General features: G+C 48.7%; 4 protein-coding genes across 4 annotated transcripts; all 4 read right to left on the reverse strand.

The window, feature by feature from the left end:
* Nucleotides 1-9,534: 9,534 nt before the first annotated feature.
* F5891DRAFT_1075727 (uncharacterized protein) lies at nucleotides 9,535-10,557 on the reverse strand. Its single transcript, XM_041363375.1, has 3 exons — nucleotides 10,331-10,557; nucleotides 10,086-10,278; nucleotides 9,535-10,038 (listed from the first exon to the last, which is right to left on the reverse strand). Exons 2-3 carry the CDS (start codon nucleotides 10,104-10,106, stop codon nucleotides 9,763-9,765), a joined length of 297 nt encoding a protein of 98 aa, XP_041217148.1. The 5' UTR covers nucleotides 10,107-10,278; nucleotides 10,331-10,557; the 3' UTR covers nucleotides 9,535-9,762.
* An 815-nt stretch (nucleotides 10,558-11,372) lies between these two features.
* Nucleotides 11,373-13,093, reverse strand: F5891DRAFT_987828 (uncharacterized protein; the record flags this gene model as incomplete). The annotated part of the gene is made up of 5 exons (XM_041377954.1): nucleotides 11,373-11,978; nucleotides 12,036-12,164; nucleotides 12,232-12,489; nucleotides 12,546-12,911; nucleotides 12,971-13,093. The coding sequence occupies 5 exons, from the start codon at nucleotides 13,091-13,093 to the stop codon at nucleotides 11,373-11,375; spliced, it is 1,482 nt and encodes a 493-aa protein (XP_041217149.1).
* Nucleotides 13,094-13,582: 489 nt separating this feature from the next.
* F5891DRAFT_1199261 (uncharacterized protein) lies at nucleotides 13,583-14,237 on the reverse strand (the record flags this gene model as incomplete). Its single annotated transcript, XM_041368729.1, has 3 exons — nucleotides 13,583-14,110; nucleotides 14,163-14,176; nucleotides 14,231-14,237. 3 exons carry the CDS (start codon nucleotides 14,235-14,237, stop codon nucleotides 13,583-13,585), a joined length of 549 nt encoding a protein of 182 aa, XP_041217150.1.
* Nucleotides 14,238-14,301: 64 nt separating this feature from the next.
* On the reverse strand, nucleotides 14,302-17,338 carry F5891DRAFT_1218237 (uncharacterized protein; the record flags this gene model as incomplete). The annotated part of the gene is made up of 11 exons (XM_041369352.1): nucleotides 14,302-14,718; nucleotides 14,773-15,111; nucleotides 15,162-15,342; nucleotides 15,412-15,593; nucleotides 15,644-15,740; nucleotides 15,799-15,956; nucleotides 16,005-16,212; nucleotides 16,275-16,471; nucleotides 16,526-16,705; nucleotides 16,757-16,975; nucleotides 17,027-17,338. Coding segments are annotated over 11 exons (2,490 nt in total), but the record flags the coding sequence as incomplete, so codon positions are not given.
* Between the last annotated feature and the right edge of the window lie 2,986 nt (nucleotides 17,339-20,324).

Here is a 20,324-nt window from a genome sequence, read left to right on the forward strand (position 1 = left end):
GGGAAAACATGTGCTGACCTGCCTCATGATCCCTCGCAACAATCGTAGTGATTTCCATCAGAGAGCCGGAGAAGACTGAACCCAGACCGACCCTCTCCGGTTCTCGCTTTGAATACCGTCGGGAGACCCCATGGACCAACAATAACACTCAAAATGGATTCGCTTGTCAAATCCTCCGCGCTTGTCGCTTTCGCCCTGCCAATGATTATCAAACTAGTATTGTATATTATATATGAAATCACAATCGAATCTGCCGAATAATCATAGTGTCAGGGTCTATACGTCCAACCATTGTAACACAAGCGAACAGAGGTGGTCTACATAAAGTGCAGAACACCAGACTGAGACATAGATATCACTAGAAGAGGAATAGAACTGATGCCCGTGAGGCAATGAATGATGACAGTCGAGTTCAAATACACCCGGGGAAGCATGATTGGAAAAATAATGACGTGAGAGTGTTACTGAAGGACAACTGAGGTGACTTGGAAGGATGCCGTTATCTTGCGTTGTTTGTACTTTGTTCTAGTCCTCCGAAATGGGCGCTGCGGCAATGCCACTCGGTCCGCTTATACTCAAGTTCCTGACCTTGTGTCTCAACCCGCTACTCGATGCAGATCCTCCCCCAGAGCCCTGATTGGCGTCTGTACCAGAAGCCGGCTGCTTCGAGGCGCTGCCGACATTTCCACCCAGGTCTCCTGGCACGACACCAGCGCCTGATCGGCGAGCTATAAGAGCACGAATGGCACTAAGCCATTTAATTTCTTCTTCCTCGCTTGGAGCACATAACAGTAGCGTCCTTTTCGTAGTGACTATCTTGAACGTAAAGTGGCCGTGCGAGTCATCGGGTAATGTTGATGATAATGGCGAAGTGGAAGGAGGAGGAATAGGTGCGCTGTGCTTGTGACTCCGCATATCGAACTCCAGGGCATCGAGAATCTCAGAAAATGAAAACTGCCGATGGGGTTTTGTGTCCTGATAGCCATATTCAATTGATCCCGTGTCAGCAAGAAATCAGACATGGCAAGTACAAGAATACCCATTACCATGTGACTTCCCGAGTAGACTAATTTTTCACCGTTCAACATGAACCACCGTTTGCGCCAATTATGTCGTTTCGAACCGCATTTCATCAAATATCCAGATAAGACTATCTTCGCGGCTTCTTTTGGTATAGCTTGCATTCGCGTGGGTGAGGAAGAAATCGCAAGGCGATTCTGCGAGGACGTCGAGTAGGTTCGCTGTGCGCTTGGCGAAGCATCATCTGAGTCCGAGGAGGTTATATTTTGAGCGTGGGATGTTTTCGGAGGCGAGTTCGAGACCATAATGCGACAAGGTGCTGATTGAGCCCCGGGTATCGGTATAGGGGGTGTTAGTAGCGATGTTTGAGTTGAAATGGTCATGAGAGCCTCCCTCGCGTCCTGTATTGCCTGGACCCACCGCTGGACTTCCACTGGGCTTTCAGCCTGGAGATAGAACGTTCTAACAGTAGAGACGACACCAAACGTATTGGAGTGCTTCTTGAGCGTGACTGGGGTGCAGGAATGTACGTCGGAGAGATCCAGCAGGCGTAACAGTTGGTATTCCGCGTTGGTCTTGTAATACGCGATATGTGCAGGTCGAAGAACGAACCATCGTTTTTTCCAAGTCTGTGATAATTGCTATCTACACCAAATAGGAAGAAGACGGTCTCCGATGTACGAACCTTGCGTCGCTCGCCTTTCTTCCATAGATAGCCCGACTTGATCATCTTCTCGTCGAAAGAACTTTGCGGGTTTTCAGCCTTGGTTGCGGTTCTCCAACCACCTTCCTCCTCCTCCTCTTCGTCTTCGTCAGATTCCTCACCGCTCCCTGATTTTCCCTCTGCAATGGAGGATAGTGGAGGCTGAGATGTGCTGCCAGAGACCGCGTTAGAACCATATGACTGTGATGTTGGAGAGACAAGATCGGGTGACAAAGCCGAGTCTGAGTCAGACTCGGTACCAGAAACGTGTGGTTGTGACACTGGAAGGGCCTGCAGGGTTCAGATCGATCCGGATTATGTGACAAAATCAGGAGAATTGGAGTACATGTACACGAACCTTCTTAGGTCTAGCTGTTGAGTGGACGGATAATTTTCTTTGTACCTCTTGTAGTGACGGCGGTGGAGCTGAACGCGAAGTACTACTAGTCGTCATGGGTGGGAGTGAGACGGCGTGTGGGTTTTCGTGACGAATAGGTCACAACAAGGCTTCCGTGACACAGAGTCACAATGCTAACGACGACGTGGCTCGGACTGTGCTCGCAGTCGACCAATGAGACTTAAGGAAAAAGGGATTAACAGGTGAATGCAGTGAGTACTTGTTGCATAAATGTGCAGTATTTTGTAGGCTAGACATGACTTTGTTGAGGACTAGAGTGATTCAGATTTCATGTCTGTTACAATAGCAGCAAGTGCATTGGCCTCATTTTTTGTTCAAAGCGAGCTCTGAAACAATGCGATTTATTATATCGCGGTGGTCAGCTGATAAGATCTCGAAGAAATAAATGCAGCCGGTTCCAGATCTGGCAATTGTTGCTAGAGAGCTGCGTTTTGTCTTCACCCAGCATCTTCATTTCTGACCTTCGACGACGATGTCCTCTCAATTCGAAAAAGCTGTGGCGTACGTTCAAGGTTTGGACAAGACGGCATCGGGCCCGGATGCTACTGTCAAGTTGGAGGCGAGTCATGACTTCGTTGAAGATCGTAGACGAACCATACTGATCGATACGGATCATCCACAGTTTTACAAATTCTACAAGCAAGGTTCCTGTGCTTCCTCTGTAGAAGAATGTAAAACTGACTTTTCTCGGCGATCAAAGCTACTGTGGGAGATGCAGATCCGACCAAGGAACCCAGTGTGTTCTCTTTTGTCGAGCGTGCTAAATGGTGAGTGGAAACAACGCTAGATAAGTTGACCTGACCTGTCTCGCAGGAAGGCTTGGGACAGCATCAAGGGAATGTCGAAGACGGATGCGGAGGAGAACTATGTGAAACAGCTTATCAAAGTTCGTGATACTTTTTGCGCGGTGATGTTGTGTCTGAAGATGGAATCAGTACCTCAAGGAGAAGCACCCCAATGAGCCCATCCTGAAAGAGCTGGAGGGATAAACTATCTGCTCGCTGTGGGACACGTGGATAGTGGCAGCATACTCGTGTATTGTAATACAGCTAAGAAGCAATCGGACTGGAACTTGACCCGAACGTATAGGAGCATGATGGTATCAACAAGCCATCCCCAAACGAGATTGGAACGCCCAAGTCAGCAGCACGTTCTAAGCGAAGCGCTTTCTGATAGGTGCCTTGAGTGGCTACCACAGGCTACCACATGGGATCTCCGATTAAAGATGACATAAAATGATGATGAAGGGGTGTTCGAGGACCTGGGTGGTTTGCTGTGCGTCTGTTGTGGTAAGTTTCGGCGCCCGTTTTTCATACCTGCCACAGAAGTCAGAGAAGTTAAATGCAGAACCTTGCAATTCATTCAAGATATGATCGAACGGATATGACGAAAACCCGGATACCTATCATCGCATCACATTGGCAGATGGCCTAGATCAAGTGGAGCAAAGTCACTCGTCCGTCCAGTGACAAGGCTGGCTGCGGAGATAAACTCACTGGAAGTACAGCGCAGAATTGAAACAAGGTTCAAACAGCATCGAATTAATGAGCTTCGAATTCTTCGCAAGTAGTAGATGCGAAGACACGACGTAGGTAAGCCTAACACAATTGAATAACTCTGCGATCATCGTTATGCCCTGGCGATCAAAGCTTCCCGAATTTTGAAGTTGCAAAGTTGAACTCAGAAAATCATTTTTAAGGCTCAGCGAGACGCACGGTACTACAGCGGTTGACACGTTGTCCTTCCACTCAGACTGCATTTGCCTTGGCGCAGTGTATTCATTTTTAGTAAGTACAGTTGCCACCATCTATCAAAGATGTCTTCAACAGAACTCTCACTAAGCCGAACAGCGACCAGTAAACCCTGTAGCGTTGGGGCACAGTAGCGGTCGTTCTCAATCTGATCGCACCGCCAAGATTAACCCAAAAATTGTGAATTTGTTCGTCCCTACACTCTAATCGCTTCTTCGTTGATGTAAGCGGTTCAATTCAATTCAATTCATTCAAATGTTTTTCGTAGAATCCGATCAAGGAATCATGCCCCTGATATAGATGTCTCAATAATGCCTCAAGAGCCGGAACTACCCTGTGTGAAGCACTCTCCCGACGGCGGTGACCCTAGATCTAACTTCGCACTTTGGTCACCATGGGCCAACTTATACCCACACCAGTCACAATCAAGCTCACACCAACAAATCAGAGCACTGATATTGATGTCACATATATATGTACATATGATCCAGTTAAAATAACGGCACCATCGCTATTTGGGAAGTGCTATGCGGTCCCATAAGTGCCCGCCGGTCTCTACCTACCACTGTCCCCATCCGGCGCCGTTGAACTCTAGTGAGTAAGGTTGTGACTTGGCTTATCAACTTCCTCGGAACTTAAGCGCCCCTTTTAGGATGGGCAGCTAAAAAGCCATGCTTTCCTCTTATCTTTGGGAAATTCCATCTATAGGCTCTCAATCTGGCACCAACCCTGAACCTTCTGCCCCGGTCACCGGATTCTTTGAACCCCAGCCATAACATGCTAGCACTGACGAACATTAATTCAAATTTCACCTCGTGTTTGTCGACTTACTATAACGGCCGTAGCACTTTGTCTTGTGCTGTCGGGGCGCATGACAAGCACATTGACAGGTGCACTAAGCTTTACAGGGACAGGGGCACCCATAACAGGTTCGTTCTGTATCCCGTCACTCTATCAGGGCATGGTCGTCGTGATCCGTCACTGTCAGCGACAAAAACGACCATCGTGGCGGACGTGCCCTGCCCCACAATAAAACAATAACCGAGTCGACCGTCAAAATAGCGGTGAGGACGTGTTGTCTAATGATTGATTGTACGTTGGCATCGTTCAGCACAGGAACATGGGGTTCGATGGCTTACAGATGACAGGACGTGGGCAGATCACCTCTATTAATTCTCTCATAGTTGCTAAGAAGCACTCGGATTCAGTATATCGTTCTGGAACGGTCCCTGTGGTCTCATGACGCTGACCGCGTGCTAGAAAGTGGGGGCAGGCTCGTGTTCAACTACCGAACTTCAAGTTGGCTGTCCAAAGTACTCGCGTACTCGTCGCCATCGGCTTTGACTATATGGACCGATCACAAATTACGAACATCGTAATCAATCATCTGATGTTTCCCTGCCATCATCTTTGATCGTGGCATGCCCAAATGATCTACCTGCCAAGAAGACAACACGCACAGTGTTGGACACTACCACGACAGTTGAGGTCATAGTCAAGTACGTTCCCAAAATGTGTTCAGGGTGCACAGCAACTCCCTTTCTGGTCTGTATGATAAACATACAATCGCCACTTCTCCAACCACCGTGATGCCTTCCGGACCATAGTATATGCATTTGAAATAAAATAAAATACACATTGGGCGACCGTGTGGAATAATTGCCGGTCAGATAGTATATCGTGTTACATCCACTCAAACAACCGCAGTAAAGACAGGAGGATAAGCAATACAGTTCCTTCCAGAGATTAACAGAGGGGCAGAAGTTAGGCACACTGCTTGTCAGGGTTGGCAACATACAACGATGCTCGTGGAGCTAGACCATACTGAATGCTTGGACGGGTACGGGAAGGCACTTCTTCTCGCTTGCGAGTATTCCGCGGAGGTGTAGAACCTTCCGCCACCAGATTGTTCGTCATCTGCCGTTCCATTTCCTGAACCCTGGACGTCACAGCATGACCTGCGGCCCTGGTGAACCGAGAATCATGTGTAGTGGGTCCAGTCCTCGAAGGCTCTTTTGAGGAAGAAGAGGGACATGATGCCGGAGATATAGGTCGGGAAGAGGTAAGCCTGGTTTGATCGGATGATAAGCCACCCAATAGTCCGTGCTCATTTGCACTAATAGAACCAATCGAAGCTGTTCGATGTGACGTAGATCCGTCCGAAGCAATTCGCTGTACGACATCATAGCTTCCACCTAGCCGCTCTGCAACCTCGGTATTCGCTGTCCGGCCACTATAGACAGATGGAGAGATCAGGCGAATATGTTTGATTGATTGCTCACGTTCGGACTCTAGAGAGTCCCGGGAAGCATTCGATTCGTTGATCGACATGAGTCGCGGAGCTGGGTTAGGGTCCCGTAAATCTAATGGCTTCTGACCGGTAGAATTTTGTCGATCAAGTAGAGATGTCTTCATAAATCGCCCCCACCAGCTGTCTGATCGACGAATGGGGGTCGAAGGAGGTGAATACGAGTCGAGGATAGATGAGTGGCGTCGTGAGGGTGCAATGGTAGGAGCAGAGGAATGCAATGTGGAGGCGGTCACAGGACTACAAGGCGGCTGCGAGGAAAAGCTTGGTTGGGAGGCATAAGCGTTGCTGGAAGAGTTGCCGTTGGAGGACGAATTATCTTGTGACGGGCTGGGGAATGATGCTATGGTATTGGTTGAGTCGGACGCGACCTCATGTAAAGGACTGAGGGTGGAAATGGGTGCGGAGAAAGGTAGATGGGTCCTCAGTGGGCGAAGGGGAGGCGAGTCTCGGCTTGCAGCATCAACATTAATGTTGTCATACTCGCCATCAGGCTTGAGTGCTCCATGGTCTGGCTGATGCGAGTCGTACTTTCCGTCATGTGGCACAGGATCTGAGAATGGATCTATGTACGACCCTGAGCTACCACCTCGGTCATGGGAGTGTCCACTGTTGGGTATCCCGTTGTACGAGTTATTTCCCTCATTCATCAGGCCCTCGTGATCACCTTCAATTTTTTCCCAATCATCCCAGCCTCGGCCGCTATTGCCTGCACTGGACTCCCTGGAAATCATGCCGCGCACCATTGCACCCATCGAGCGCATGGACCATGAGCCAGTTCCGCCACTGCCTTCCCTGCGTAACATATCCGGAGGACTGCCCCACCCGAATTGTCGCGTATCTTCGTCGGCAAACATGTCGCGGCGCGGGTGATGTGGCATTGGGGAACAATGTTTGCTTAACCTAAAACGAGCGACAGCTGCAGCCAGCGGGATGATGCGTGCACCTAGGAATCCGTAACTCCTTCGCTCGGAACCCATGGACAAGAAATCAGCGGGACCACCTTCGGTACTGTCGTACTCATGGTCACCACCAAGAATGAGGAACCTCCCACGTCCCCGCGAGCGTTTGATATACCAAACAGTTGCGAGTCCACCAGCAATGAGCCCAATGATGCCGAAGGTGGTACCTAGAGCGACAGCGGTTATGTTATTTTTACTAGAGCTGGAACCAGCACTGGCAGTACTCGTTGGATACACCACTGAGGATGCACCTGTACTCCCCCCACTCAACCCAGAGTGGCCAGTTTGAGAAGGTGCAGGGAGAGAAATGATGGCCGGGGTCGAGCCCGCAGGTGGCGGGCTGTAAGAGGAGACCATGGACGAACTAGAAGGATTGTATATTTCCATAGTGGCAGACGCAGGTGCAGAAGTTCCGTAGCCTGCGTTGGATCAGACAGGAACAAAGAGCTAACAGGGAGGGACTCACCAAAGGCAAAGAGCACTTGGCCATTACACTGTACTGCTAGATGGTCCTTGCGAGCGCCAAGTTGCTGAAGAGACTGTACTTCTTCCCAGACCATGGGATTTTGGGTGGTATTTAGTATCCATCCATCGCTATAGGTTGTCTGTAATTCGCCATCGCCTCCCCCATGAATTAGGATTTCTCCCGTGGCGAGGACAACAGCTGCGAAGTCGCGGCGTGGATTTGGCATGGTGGAATTCGAGAGGGATATCGTATCCCATGCGAGGGTTGCCTGTGTTGTGTCAAGAGACCAGATGGTATTCAGGGGTATAAGCCCCCCGCATGATGCACAATATCCACCTAAGACAAGGAGTCGTCCGTCAGGGAGAATGAGTGATGCATGTCCATAAATGTCAGGCGGCGCATTACCACCAGATGGAAGCTCCACGAACTCTTGTAAAATAGGGTTGAAGAGGTAGTGATCAGAGAAAGCATTTCCGGATCCATCGGCCTTCTCACCGCCAACAATCCAGATCTTCCCGCCAGTTGACGATGCTGAATGACGGATCCTCCTCATTGGTTCACCAGCCCAGTTCTGAGGCTCAATGAAAAATGACGGGTCCGTGCGGTCGTAAGCGGAAACAAGCGTGGCAGAATCATTGAGGGAAGTAAGGACTGTTTGTGAATTCGGTCCTGGTTGACCTCCAAAAAGCAGGAATGAAGTAGTGTTGAATGCGGAGAGGGTGTGCCATCCTAAAGTGGGAGAAGAGCTCGTGGTTGTTGTATTTGAGAGCAGTTGCCACGGCGGGGAAGTGGCGCTGAAGGATATGGAAAGGTCAAGTAGCAATAGTTCTGATGTGGGCGGTGCAGATGTGTACGAGTATTGATCATACTGATCTGTCAGACCTCCGTGAACGTATAGAAGATTTTCCAATAAAGCCACCGCCTGTGCCCATCTATTGTACCGTCACTGATAAGTGACCGTTAACAAACATAATTAACGTACCTAGGTAGTGGAGTATATTGACATAGGGCAAGCGGTATCAAGTAGGGCAGCACAACCGCGGCGCGCCAACTACTAGCCATGACACATATACAGGCTTGTACGAAGACTTGACAGAAAGGTTCGAGGAATGTATAAGTTAGTAGTAAGAGCGTGATATAAGTCGTTTTTCGTGAAATGTCGTCAATAGAGGAGAGTGCACAAGTGGAGAGCAGAATGAATGTTCGGTCACATATAGCCATAACTTGAACCGCAGTGGGCCGAGGCCCACGTGAACATCAGACAAATTGCTTTTGAACATGCATGCATGAAGCTTTGGCCGAGTAGCCACTGCAAGTTGCAACAGCCCACCGTGACTCGGGTGAGAACTTATATAGAATAAACGTCATTTGGCAGTGGTTCGCGAATTCGAAGTGTCTTACTGTGCAATCGCTTACGACTGCCTTGGCAGACGGTCGGCACGCCATAAACAGGCGCTCAAGCGCTCAAGCTTAAGCCCCAGTGAGAAACGGTCCTAGCCATATCTCCGGAAAACGACGGAAATATTGTGACAATATTCACGTCGATTTCCGGAGAAAAATGAGACTTATAGTCGATGTTTAGCGACTCGCATCGAGCGAGATATTGTATCATCGATTGTGTTTGTGTACCATATGTCGCAAATTCCTAATTTGGGTTTAAGTGCCTTGTCACGCATTTCAATATTCAAAGACCGAGCGTAGATTGAAAGTCCTTTCAATAATAGAGTCACGATTGCAATCACACTGTAACGACGGTTGCAATTACGATGGCAATTGCCGTTGCAACACGTGGCAATCAATCTTAGTCATTGTAATGAGTGATTTGGCTGGAAAGCCGCATGGCGTTGAAATCGATTGCAATGTCAAGTAGCAGCTTGTAATGCGAAATGAAGACCTGAAATCTTGGTTTTGATATTTTAATAGAGATCTTGAATTGTCATATTCTACCATAATTACAAGACAAGTATGAGCGGATACTCAATGGAAACCCTCTGAAGCCAAATCCCCCACTCCCTAATATACCCTGCATCTTTCCCTTGAATGAATGGGGCGCTTGTCCATCATTTCTGGATCCTTCTGTTGCTGCCGATACCTCTCACTAACCTTCTCCCTTCATCTAATAGGTCGCCATACATCATCCGGTCCAACCCTGCCCTTGTGCGGGAGATATTTGGTGACGAACAAGAGACCACCAAGCAAAGTGTGCTAGCCGCTGCCAAATGGCGATCGATGATGGGGCCTGACATGGGTAAAGGGCGCTTGGGTGGAACCGAGAGGTGGCATGCTGGTTGGGCGCTATGGGTATCCCGCAGGCATTTGGCAGTGGTCTAGGGAGTGGCGCCTTGCGTGTGGGTGGGGTGTGGCATGGGAAGGGTAACGGTTTGGTGGTCGCTGTGCGATGTGAGAAGACCTTGACAGTAATAAGCTTCAGCACACCAAATTAGATATTCTACATACCAGTAGTAGCGCGGACACCATTGGGAATTGGGCCACGACGGTGCAGTCTGGGTTGGCATTAAAACATTAGCGAAAAGTATCAAGTATCAATATAATAAAAAGACTGACCTGTAACTGCGATTATTCGTTGGACACACTGTCAATGGATGGTTCAGAATGTCTGTACCATTGACCAACGAAAGGCATAAGGTCACTAGACAATGAGAACTTTTCAATAATTGTCGCCCCAAAAAAAGACTGCACACCGTTTGCCATGTGCTCGACGTCAAATCACTGGTAACATTGACTTGTGTGGAGGTTATTAATGGAGGGGAAGAGGGATTCAGTCAAGAGAGGAATCGACGGAAAGTCCGAGCAGAGCGACGACAAGTCTAAGTCTAAGCGACGTTACAGTCACACTGACAATGTGGTTGTTGTAAGAGATGTAAACCGGTGTGAAAACTTTACAATGAATAATAAATGATTGTTATGTAAGCATCACTTACCCGCGATTCAGATCAAGCAGCTGTAGGATAATCTGTGACTCGGATTCCTCAATTTTATCCCCAAGAATGTCGGCGGACGACTCCCAGAAATCAAAATATGTATCTGGTTTAGTTGGTACGTTCAAACTTTACTCAGCTCCCCTCTCCTGGCTATATTACAATCTCTGATGATTCAGACACAACCATCTCCCATGCCCACCCCCCTGACGTTTGGTTCGAGCAATCAGCCCCCGCATTGCAACGTTATGCCCATGAAAGGGTTTGTTCACGAGGTTCTTCGTTGTTCTCGCACGTCAGGCAGCGTTCTACAGACAGCGCTCTGTTATCTGGATGCAATCTGCGCCAAGGTCCCAGAGTTGGTCTCACAGGAGAAGGGTCGCCTGGGTCCACTTGCGAAAAGGAATCAGCTGAACGTATTGTCCAGGGTGAGGTATCCACATCAATCCTATTGCACTTAAGGCTGACTCTATTTGTATCCATGCAGCAACCGCGAAATGGTTCATGGAGACTAGCCTTATTGTTTCACCAATATCTTGCACTGTCATGGCTCGCCTCTGGTGGCAAGGCCTCGTGTGTGTGTCAGGCGGCACGCCACACTACCCGCACAAACCTTCTATTGCGAAGACTCTTGTTTGGCGACAATTTTGTTTGCCATTGAGACTAGGAATGGTTAGCAGTCCGAACAGCTCCAAGATCAGTCCACCCGCTCTTTTGAGCTGCAGAATGACAAGATGTGTATTGACGCTGAGTGATTTGACAGAGAACAGCAAGGGTATTAGCTAGCTATCATGTATTATATCACTTAGACTTTACGAGAACGTCCACGACGAGTAGGACCCTGCGTCGCTACAACCTTCCTCCCCCTAGTATTCTTGGCCTTTGCTTGTCCTCCACCCGATTCCGTCCTATCATCATCAGCTTCATCTGCATTGTTAGCTACTGCATTGACACTTGTATTCGAATCATTAGCGCGAATGACAGCCCTAGATACTGATTCGTCTGGATGTGTGACTGGCTGAGTGACGAGATTTGAACCTTCAGGTCCAGGCGCCAATGAAGGAGCTGGTAAGGCTGATATTGCCGAGGGTAATACTGAGAGTGCCGACAAGACCGGTGGAGTCACTGGAGTGTCTTCTTCGCTATCAGTGTCCATGTCAAGTGCTAGCATGGCGCGGTTGATCTCCTCTGAAAAATCTTCGGCACCAGCAGGATCCATCGATGTAGACAACTTTGCAGCACCGAAAACGTAGCGATTGATGTTAGTCACGATGGTTTTGATACGTTTTGTCTCCCACTTCGTAATTAGCAACTTCTTGTATTGAAAGAAGAGGTCCTTGTAGTTGATAGTTGACGACTTGCCAACTCCCGAACCTGGAAACTCTGTGTCTGGCGAGAGCAGAAAAATGACCTGTGTTGCAGTAGTGTATGAGTAGTAGAACGATTCAATGTCATCAAAATGACTTACAATAACCGCAGCCCATGCAATGGACCCTGGTGTGACTTGTTGCAAACTCCACTTCCGAGCGTTAGTCTTCGATCCACCACAAGGCTCTTGATGAAGCGAGGTGACGCCATAGAGTGAGGCCCTCAGGATCTAGATATGCCAGTATCAGTAGAGTACTAGTGAGCAGCAGGACAATTATGAGAGAATGATAGCGCACCTTTGCAAAAAGTGTCCAGTTGCCGAAAACGGTCTTGAGGGTTGTGTCTTCTTGGAGACTTGGGAACAAGAGAGGCGGAAAAATCTTGTAAGTCTGAGTCTTGCCGGAAACTCCAAACATCTTCTGAATGTCGACAATCGCAGCTCTGTCATAACTGGCATTGGCAAAGTATTTTCCCGGAAGCTCGAATATGTCTCCAGCAACGCCACGCAATTTCTTGATTTCGTTAGAACGAGCATCGGCGATGCACTTATTTACCTGTAACAACCAAATACATTAGGTAGTGGCTAGAATGAAAAGCAAAATTGACATACGAGGTCTTTGAAGTACTCGCTACCCATTACCGTTTCATGGATGCGTTCAGGGAAATGTGCATAGAGTTCATCTAAGAAAGCAGACTCTTGAGTTGCCGACGTCTTGTAACGATCAGCACTATTAAAAGGTGTAGGTGAATCGGGGCGCTTCTTGATGAGAAGCTCGCTGTCTGGGAACATCTCCACTGTCATGCCATATTTGCGGGCATACAACGAGATAGTTTGCTCATGGGCGACGAGGGCATCCGGTGCTTCTACACGCCGTTTCCGTTTAGGCTTCTCGGAAACCAGAACCTTATTTTTCTCCTTAAGGGCACGATTGTCTGCACGCAGCTGCTGAACCTCAAGCTGCAGCGCTTTGAGTGCCTGTATTGAGGAGAGTGTACGTTAGACAGCGTTATGCGATGAAGACGGTGGCTACATACTTCCATTAACTCTCCCTTGGAGGCATTAGGCCCTGGGATGTTATTCGAGACCTGGTCCGTATTGCCTTCGTCCCAGTCGCTATCTGAATCATCATCTGACACCCGCGCTGAGAGATGAGACATGTTCTAGATGCTCGATGGTAAGGTGACGGAGAAAACAGTGTGAATGTCACCCTAATATATAGGATGAGATGTACTGCTTACCTCGTGTATACTAGACGTAACATTACTGCGAGTGACGACATTGATTCAGTCTTGCGCGTAATAATACCAGTGAACTAATGAGAGGCACGTAAACAAAAACACGACTGAAGGCCACATGTTGATGGAAGAGCGACCTACCCTAGTCATTCTCTCTCACACATCGGCACGTCAATGCCAAGGAACCTATTGGAGTTAAAGCAATTGCAGCATTCATGGCGGCGTTAGAGGTCTATGACAAGCAAGGTCAGATCAAGACGTAAAAAACATTATAACAGAGGTCACAAACAACGCGACATCTGAAACACGCTGTTCCAATGCTGCTGTCATAGATTGCACGAAGTCTGTATGAGGTGAGTTGGTAGATCAGATAGACTGGGATCGAATTGCCCGGTTTCATTTGTGGGGTATTCATAGGCATGGAGGGGAAGTTGGGTGGTATGATAGGAGGGTTGGACTGAGGGTCATGAAAAGACGGGGCAGAGGGAGGGACACGCTGGGTGGAGGTAAGACCGAATTGCTGCTGAATCTGTTGTGGTTGCCAACGCCCGGGGGATTCGAAGCCGGAGGTACTGAAGGTGTCCCGTTCGGAGCAGGAGACTGCATGATACTTGAGTTGATGGTATTGGGAGTCGGGTGGCCTGGAGCAGCAGGAGCGTTGTGAGGTGACCCTTCTGGTATACCTGAAGGGTTATTGATCATGATGGGTTTGACATCCTTCTGATCTTTCATGGGACCACCCATAGCTGGTGACGCAGGTGGCGCCATGCCGCCCATAGGTTTGGCTTGAGCCAAGTTCTGGCCGATTCGATTGTTCTGGGGACCAGCAAACTGTTGTTGACCTTGCACAGGATGGAAACCTTGCTCAGAAGCACCGGGAGCGGCTGCCGCTAATAGGTTCTTTGTCGTTGCGGTCATACTCTGTCGGTACTGCAAGGCCTTCAGAACAGTTGAGGGGCAGCCAAGGGCTGCAACAAAATCGACGACTTACTGCATGAAGATAGCCTAGTATAATTAGACCATTAGTGAGACAACGAGCGAAGAAAATGAGAGGCTTACCAGGCATAGAGAGAGGAAGCCGACTTGAAGGGATACAATCAAATGCGTATTGGATGCCCTGCTGCAAGATGTAGCTCCTTTACACGAATGAACATGTCAGAGTCGACAGTGTCGACGACAAGGTAATCGGTACTGCCATCCGGCACAAGGAGAGCTCCGCGAATGATTGACCTCACTGAGAAAAACTCGGCTTGCGCTCGGGGTCTTGCTCGAACACGATAGATATTGAGGTGTTTGTCCTTTCGGAGCCGTACACCAGTGGGAGCGTCAAAAGGATGGATTAGAGCTAGAGAGAGCGTGATATCCCCAACTATACATTCAAACAGAAAGAGAAGGCGACCAAATATCACTTTGGCTTCTGTCTGAATGAAAACACAATCAAAACGCGCAGCATTGAAAAACTTGGGACTGCATCTAAGGTAGTCGGTGTGTAGTCGCCAATCCACCAAGGACTCGTAGTTAACCTTCAAAAAACGGCACTCAGTGATCTGTTTAACGATATTAGTGTAGCGAAACATAGAGCCGAACTGAACATGACCAACCTTATCACTTGCTTTGAATTGTACCCGCTTTCCACCTGGTAAAGGGAGCCGAATAACTTGAAGAAAGTCAGTCAAGAAATTATTGAGCTTGACCCGAAAATTAGTGAACGCGGCATCCTCCTTATGAGCATCCTCGATCAACTCAAAGGTCTGCGCAGCTTGCCTCGACCCAAGTCTTACATGAGGCGCATTTGCATCCGGCGAGACCAGATCATCCACATCTCCTAAATCCTCCAGGTCACCCGAATCTTCGCTGCCTCCGGACTCATACTCGTCTAGGTCTGATATGTGGCGGCGAATGCTCTCCGCAACCACTTGCCAATGGTTTATGCGGAGTATCTGCAATGAAATTGGTATCAAAATGATAGTTAGAGTGAAAAGAACGTCACCTGAGGCGCCACATCCCTGAAATTAGTGCGCAATAAGTACGAGTCTTTCAGCGACCCATGCATCCTTTCATTCGGCTTTGTATTGTAGTTACGTGTCGCACCTTTTGCTTCGATATTGTCAAAAATGTGCACACTCATGTGCAGTTTGGGGAAGTTCCAGTTTTTGTCGCTCTCATCAGCGCTTTTCTCTATATATTGCTATCATAGGCTTAATCAGTGGATAATTGTCTGAGTGAACTGAGGTAGACACACCTGAAGATAAGTCGAGAATGCCTGCACTGCATGTCGGCCGGCACTGATAGTCTCAGTGGTGTGAACTTCAAGCGCCGCATATGCGTCAACTTCGAGAAAGTGCCGAATGCAACGGAGTAGGAGATAGCCGAGTGGACTGTCGTCCTCCGTCAAAATCGCGTGCGCAGCATATACCACCATCTGAAAGAGTGTCAATGGCAATGAAGTAATAGTTTAAATCAAAAACACACCTTTGATATGTCCTCGTAGACACTGCCATCAGCGAAAGAGATGCTCATAACGTGAGCTAAGTGCTTCAAGTTTCGCCAGCGCGGGAATGCTTCGTAGCTAGTAGTTAAATGGGTCAATTCAAAACAATGTTACAGCGCTTGAGTCACAAACTGACTTTTTGTCCATTTGTGCTACTTTCACTCGTCCCAAACCGACAACGATTTTCTGAAGTTCGGCCCAGAGGTGGTCACGATACAGACCACCATTGAAGTGGAGTCGGTCCCATGACAACGCATCATGTACATCAGTATGCATCATGGCCGCAAAGGCATTCTGTAGCTTTGATTAGTTAGAACGAACTTACAACAGAGAAAACATTACCATGATGTCACGAAGGCCATACTCTTTCAGTTTCTCCTCTTTCTCCTCAGCAGTCGCCTCAGCTCGTGCAGCCTTCACCACTTCCTGCGACTGGGTAGCCGTTCGAGGAGGATAACACTTTAATGTATTCAAAAGCTCGTCGTGGGGAACGAGACACACTGGACATGGCCAAAGGCATTTTATCCCTCGGATTAGCGACATAATACATCTTAAATAGTTAATGATATTCATTAGCGATTCAGATTAACATCGAAGTGTGATATTACTCACTGTTCCTCGTAGTCTGCAGATAAAATTAGGATAATAGGAAAGAACCACCGCGGAACGTTGTCAGGGCAATCAAACCACTGTCCAGTATGAGACTTTGATGCGAGCGAAGATAGGATCTTTGAGAATGATTCATGCCAAACGGCATTCTTGAAGTTGACCCAGCTGGGCTTGCCAGCTTGGTCTCTGTCCTCCTTCACCTGCGTCAGAGTATAAGTCCCAACCGCAGATATATCAATATTACTGTGTCATACAATCGGAAGCCATCCAACTACATAGCCGCTACCCACACCCTGTCCGTTACGAATGTTCGCGGGGAGATTTGCTAGACGTGCAACAACAGGATACCCTCTTGCGGTACCAAATGACGACAACCTTGTCTTGTCCGCATACAAAATGAAAGCTAAGGGCTTGCCGCCCGGTGGTAGCTGTGACTACAAAGCAAAGTAAGGCGATCAAAATTGACAGTGAGATTAAGTACCTACTTGAACATTCCAAAAGGTTTCGGCAGTGAAAGGTTCGTCTATGAAACGTACGAAGGTCTTGCCATCAAATTTCGAGAAGCGCTGCGCATCAAAAACCATGTGTGGGAACAAGCGAGGATCACGGAGAAGATCTGCCGCCCACTCCCAGAGATCCCGGTAGTATAGCTCGAATTGTCGAATTGAATCATCGTATGGTACAGATATTACATCATGAGTAAACTAAACTTAGTTGTTAGACAATGAATATCAGAATGAACGAAGGAAAAAAACCCCAGTAGTGCGATGGGAGACGGCTTCCCACCTTTCGCGGATGTCTTTGTGGTTCTTGAACGTAAATTTTTCCGATTGAGAAGCGCACCTGTTACACAACGTAATGAGACGATCAGTTTGATCATTGTTGAGACAGGCCTCCAGAGCAAGTTCGGCTATCTCGAACTCCAAGCGTGACTTAAATGGAGCCCAGGGACGTTTATGAGGTGGGGCAGAAGACGTTGGTGGACGGCGTTTGAAATCGTTGAAGCCGTGTACTTCTGGTGTGATCCCGCTGCTAGGATGGTGCTCGAGCTTGATGTCATCGACCTGGAACATGGGTTCCACGCGTTCAGGGACATCGGCATCGAGAAACGAGGGAAGATCTAGTAAAGTTTCGATAATGAATGTAAAAGCACATAATTTGAGCTCACCTTGGTATTCCGCACCATCCAGATCATTCCAAGTACCTGCAGGTGAGGTATTGCATTGCCCTGTTTCAACTTGAATGTATCAATTTAAAATCAGACTAACAGGCACTTACCTCCCTGTCTCGACACTGTATCAATGTGATCTCCCATCGTCCGTTGCAGATTCGAAGGACCCGCTAGCAAAATTAGACGTTGTAAACAACGAGAAATTGTGCGTACCTGTGTCTCTTCGAATAGAATCAACGAAATGTTGATTCTGCCGTTGTTTTTCGGCTTTCTTCTCGCAAGCCTTGCGGTGGGTGGTGTAGCCACGAGGTTTGATGTCCTGTTGACACAAGTCGCAATATCTTGTCCTCTCAGGGCCCATTTTGTGGATGGTTTGTGTGCTGGGAGAGATTTGGATGGAAAGAATAGGAGAGAACACTCAAAATGCTGCGAGGGGGGGAATTCGAGAATCGAGACAAATATCAATCATCTTGCATGCGTATTGCAACCGCTTGAAACCCCGCCATCAATCTTACAACATGGTTTGTAATCGTCATTGTAACACGATGTAAACGGTACCTGATTACAACCGACTTAGGAAATTTGCGACATAGATTCTAGTATATTCCCGTAGTTCCCAATTGACTTGTGCATATTTGCTCATCAACGCAAATCGACCAAAAATAATTGTATTATGAAAAATTACAAATACAATACTCTATATACCATAGCACCCCCACCCGCGCATCAGGATGATGTAGTCCACTAGCTTCTGGCACATGGGAGTCCTTGACCGAAACAAATCATTGTCAGAATATACTTGCCAGGCAAGTAGACAGTACTTACAATGATGGCAGCTATTGAGAGTATAGCAGGGCGTTCACGTGAGGCTAGACAGGTAAGATCTCAGTATTCGGATTACGAATCTGAGATGTTTCGATGGTGGATGGCTGCTTTTATATGGTGAGTGCGCCAGCTGGCCTTTTGATGAAAACATATACTAAAGGAATGAAAAAAGATAGCCGACGTTGACACGTCGTCTGGAATCTCCGTTTGGTGGCGCTCACACCTCGAGCTGCCTTACTCTTCGGCCGTAGTCCCATATCCTCCTCTATCGGCCTTTCCGTCCTCGGGTTCTTCGGCTCTCAACACTCCCCCTCGAGCGCTATCCAAACGCATCATTCCCCTCAACCTCTGCAGTCTGGGACGCGGTAGTGCCTTGGTAAAGGCATCGGCGACGTTGTCGTCTGTGGGACAATAGAGAAGCTTGAAGACACCGCTCTTGATGTGCCCTCGGACAAAATGATATCGTAAGTCAATGTGCTTCGTCCTTGATTGGAACTTCCCGTTCGATGCTAACGCAATGGCTGCTTGATTATCGCAGTGTATGGGGATCGGCAGGTTCGGGGCGTCGTAGAGTTCGGCGATGAGGAGCTGCAGGAAGAGGAGTTCGCGCACCACACTGGTAAGTGCGATATATTCAGCTTCTGCCGTCGACAACGCTATTAATGGCTGCTTCCTCGCACTCCAGGCTATGGGTGCGCCGTTGAACATGACGACGTATCCCGACATCGAATGTCGGTGGGGCTGGGACGCCCAATCTGCATCGACGAAGGCTTCCAGGCCAGCATCTGTGACTCCCAAAGTAAGTTCCATGTCATCTGTTGCCTTCAAATAACGTAGGGCCCGCTTTGCAGCTTCCCAATGGGCCCTACCGGGATTCCTCATGAACTGGGATAGCGTCGCGACCGCGAACGCAATGTCCGGCCGCGTACATCAGCGAGCCAATGGCTCTTTGATATGGTACGTCCCGCATGTCTTGAATTTCGGCGTGGGTAGCGGGTCCTTGCTCTACTGACAGGGTCGTTGTAGACTCCATTGGAGTCTGCACATTCTTGGCGTCGCCCAAGCGAAAACGTTCGACGATGGTCGCGACGTACGCCCTTTGCGATAGCGTGATGGTACGTGCCCTCCTATCCCTCGTCACCTTCAGTCCTAACAGCCATTTTAGTTCTCCCAGATCACTTATCTCGAAGTGTCGCTGGAGCTGGGACTTGAAGCGCTGGATATGGGCGACGTCGTTCGCCGTTACGGCCATGTCGTCCACGGACACCGTGATGACCATGTGCTCGTTGGAGGTACGTTTATAGTACACCGCCTGATCTACCTTGGACCTGCTGAAGCCCAGCGCTAGGAACACGCCCGATAGCTCTTCGGCCCACTCGAATCCTGCCTGTTTCAGGCCAGGCAAACTCCTCCTCAGCCGCAACACCTTTCCACGCTGGTCCTCCTTCAAGTAGCCGGGCGGGGCGCGCATGTATATCTCTTCCTGGATGCTGGCGTACAGGTAAGCGCTTTTTATATCTACCTGGTGTATTTCCCAGTTTCGCTGAGCCGCCATCGCTAGGACCATCCGGATCGTTATCATGCTGGCTGTGGGGGCGAAAGTGTCGAAGTAGTCGACCCCAAACTTCTGCCTCTGCCCGTTCGCCACGAGTCGGGCACGCAGCTTCAGCTTTTCGCCGTCCGGTCCGCGTTTAGTGGCCAGGACGTAATGGCACGGTATGATGTTGGCGCCTCGAGGTGGGTCCACTACCTCCCACGTACCTAGCTTTTCCAACTGACTTATCTCATAGTCCACCGCCTCCTGCCATTCAACGCCGTCTGGACCGTTTAGGGCCTGCTGTAGGGTGGGTTCTGGCTCTGCTGTGGCCAAAGCAAGGTGAAGATAATTTTCTTCATCCATTAGGTCCACCTCTGACGCCTCCAACAGATTCTCCATTGTTAGGGCAGCCGTCTGGCCCTCGTTTAGGGTCGCATAGTAGCCGGGGGGTGGTCTTGCCCTTGTGGACCTCGTTGGAGGAGTAGATGGTTGAGGTTGTTGAGGAGTAGATGGTTGAGGT

The sequence above is a fragment of the Suillus fuscotomentosus genome, assembly GCF_016647785.1.
Source record: "Suillus fuscotomentosus strain FC203 chromosome Unknown F5891scaffold_181, whole genome shotgun sequence".
In the NCBI taxonomy this organism is placed as follows: Eukaryota; Fungi; Basidiomycota; class Agaricomycetes; order Boletales; family Suillaceae; genus Suillus; species Suillus fuscotomentosus.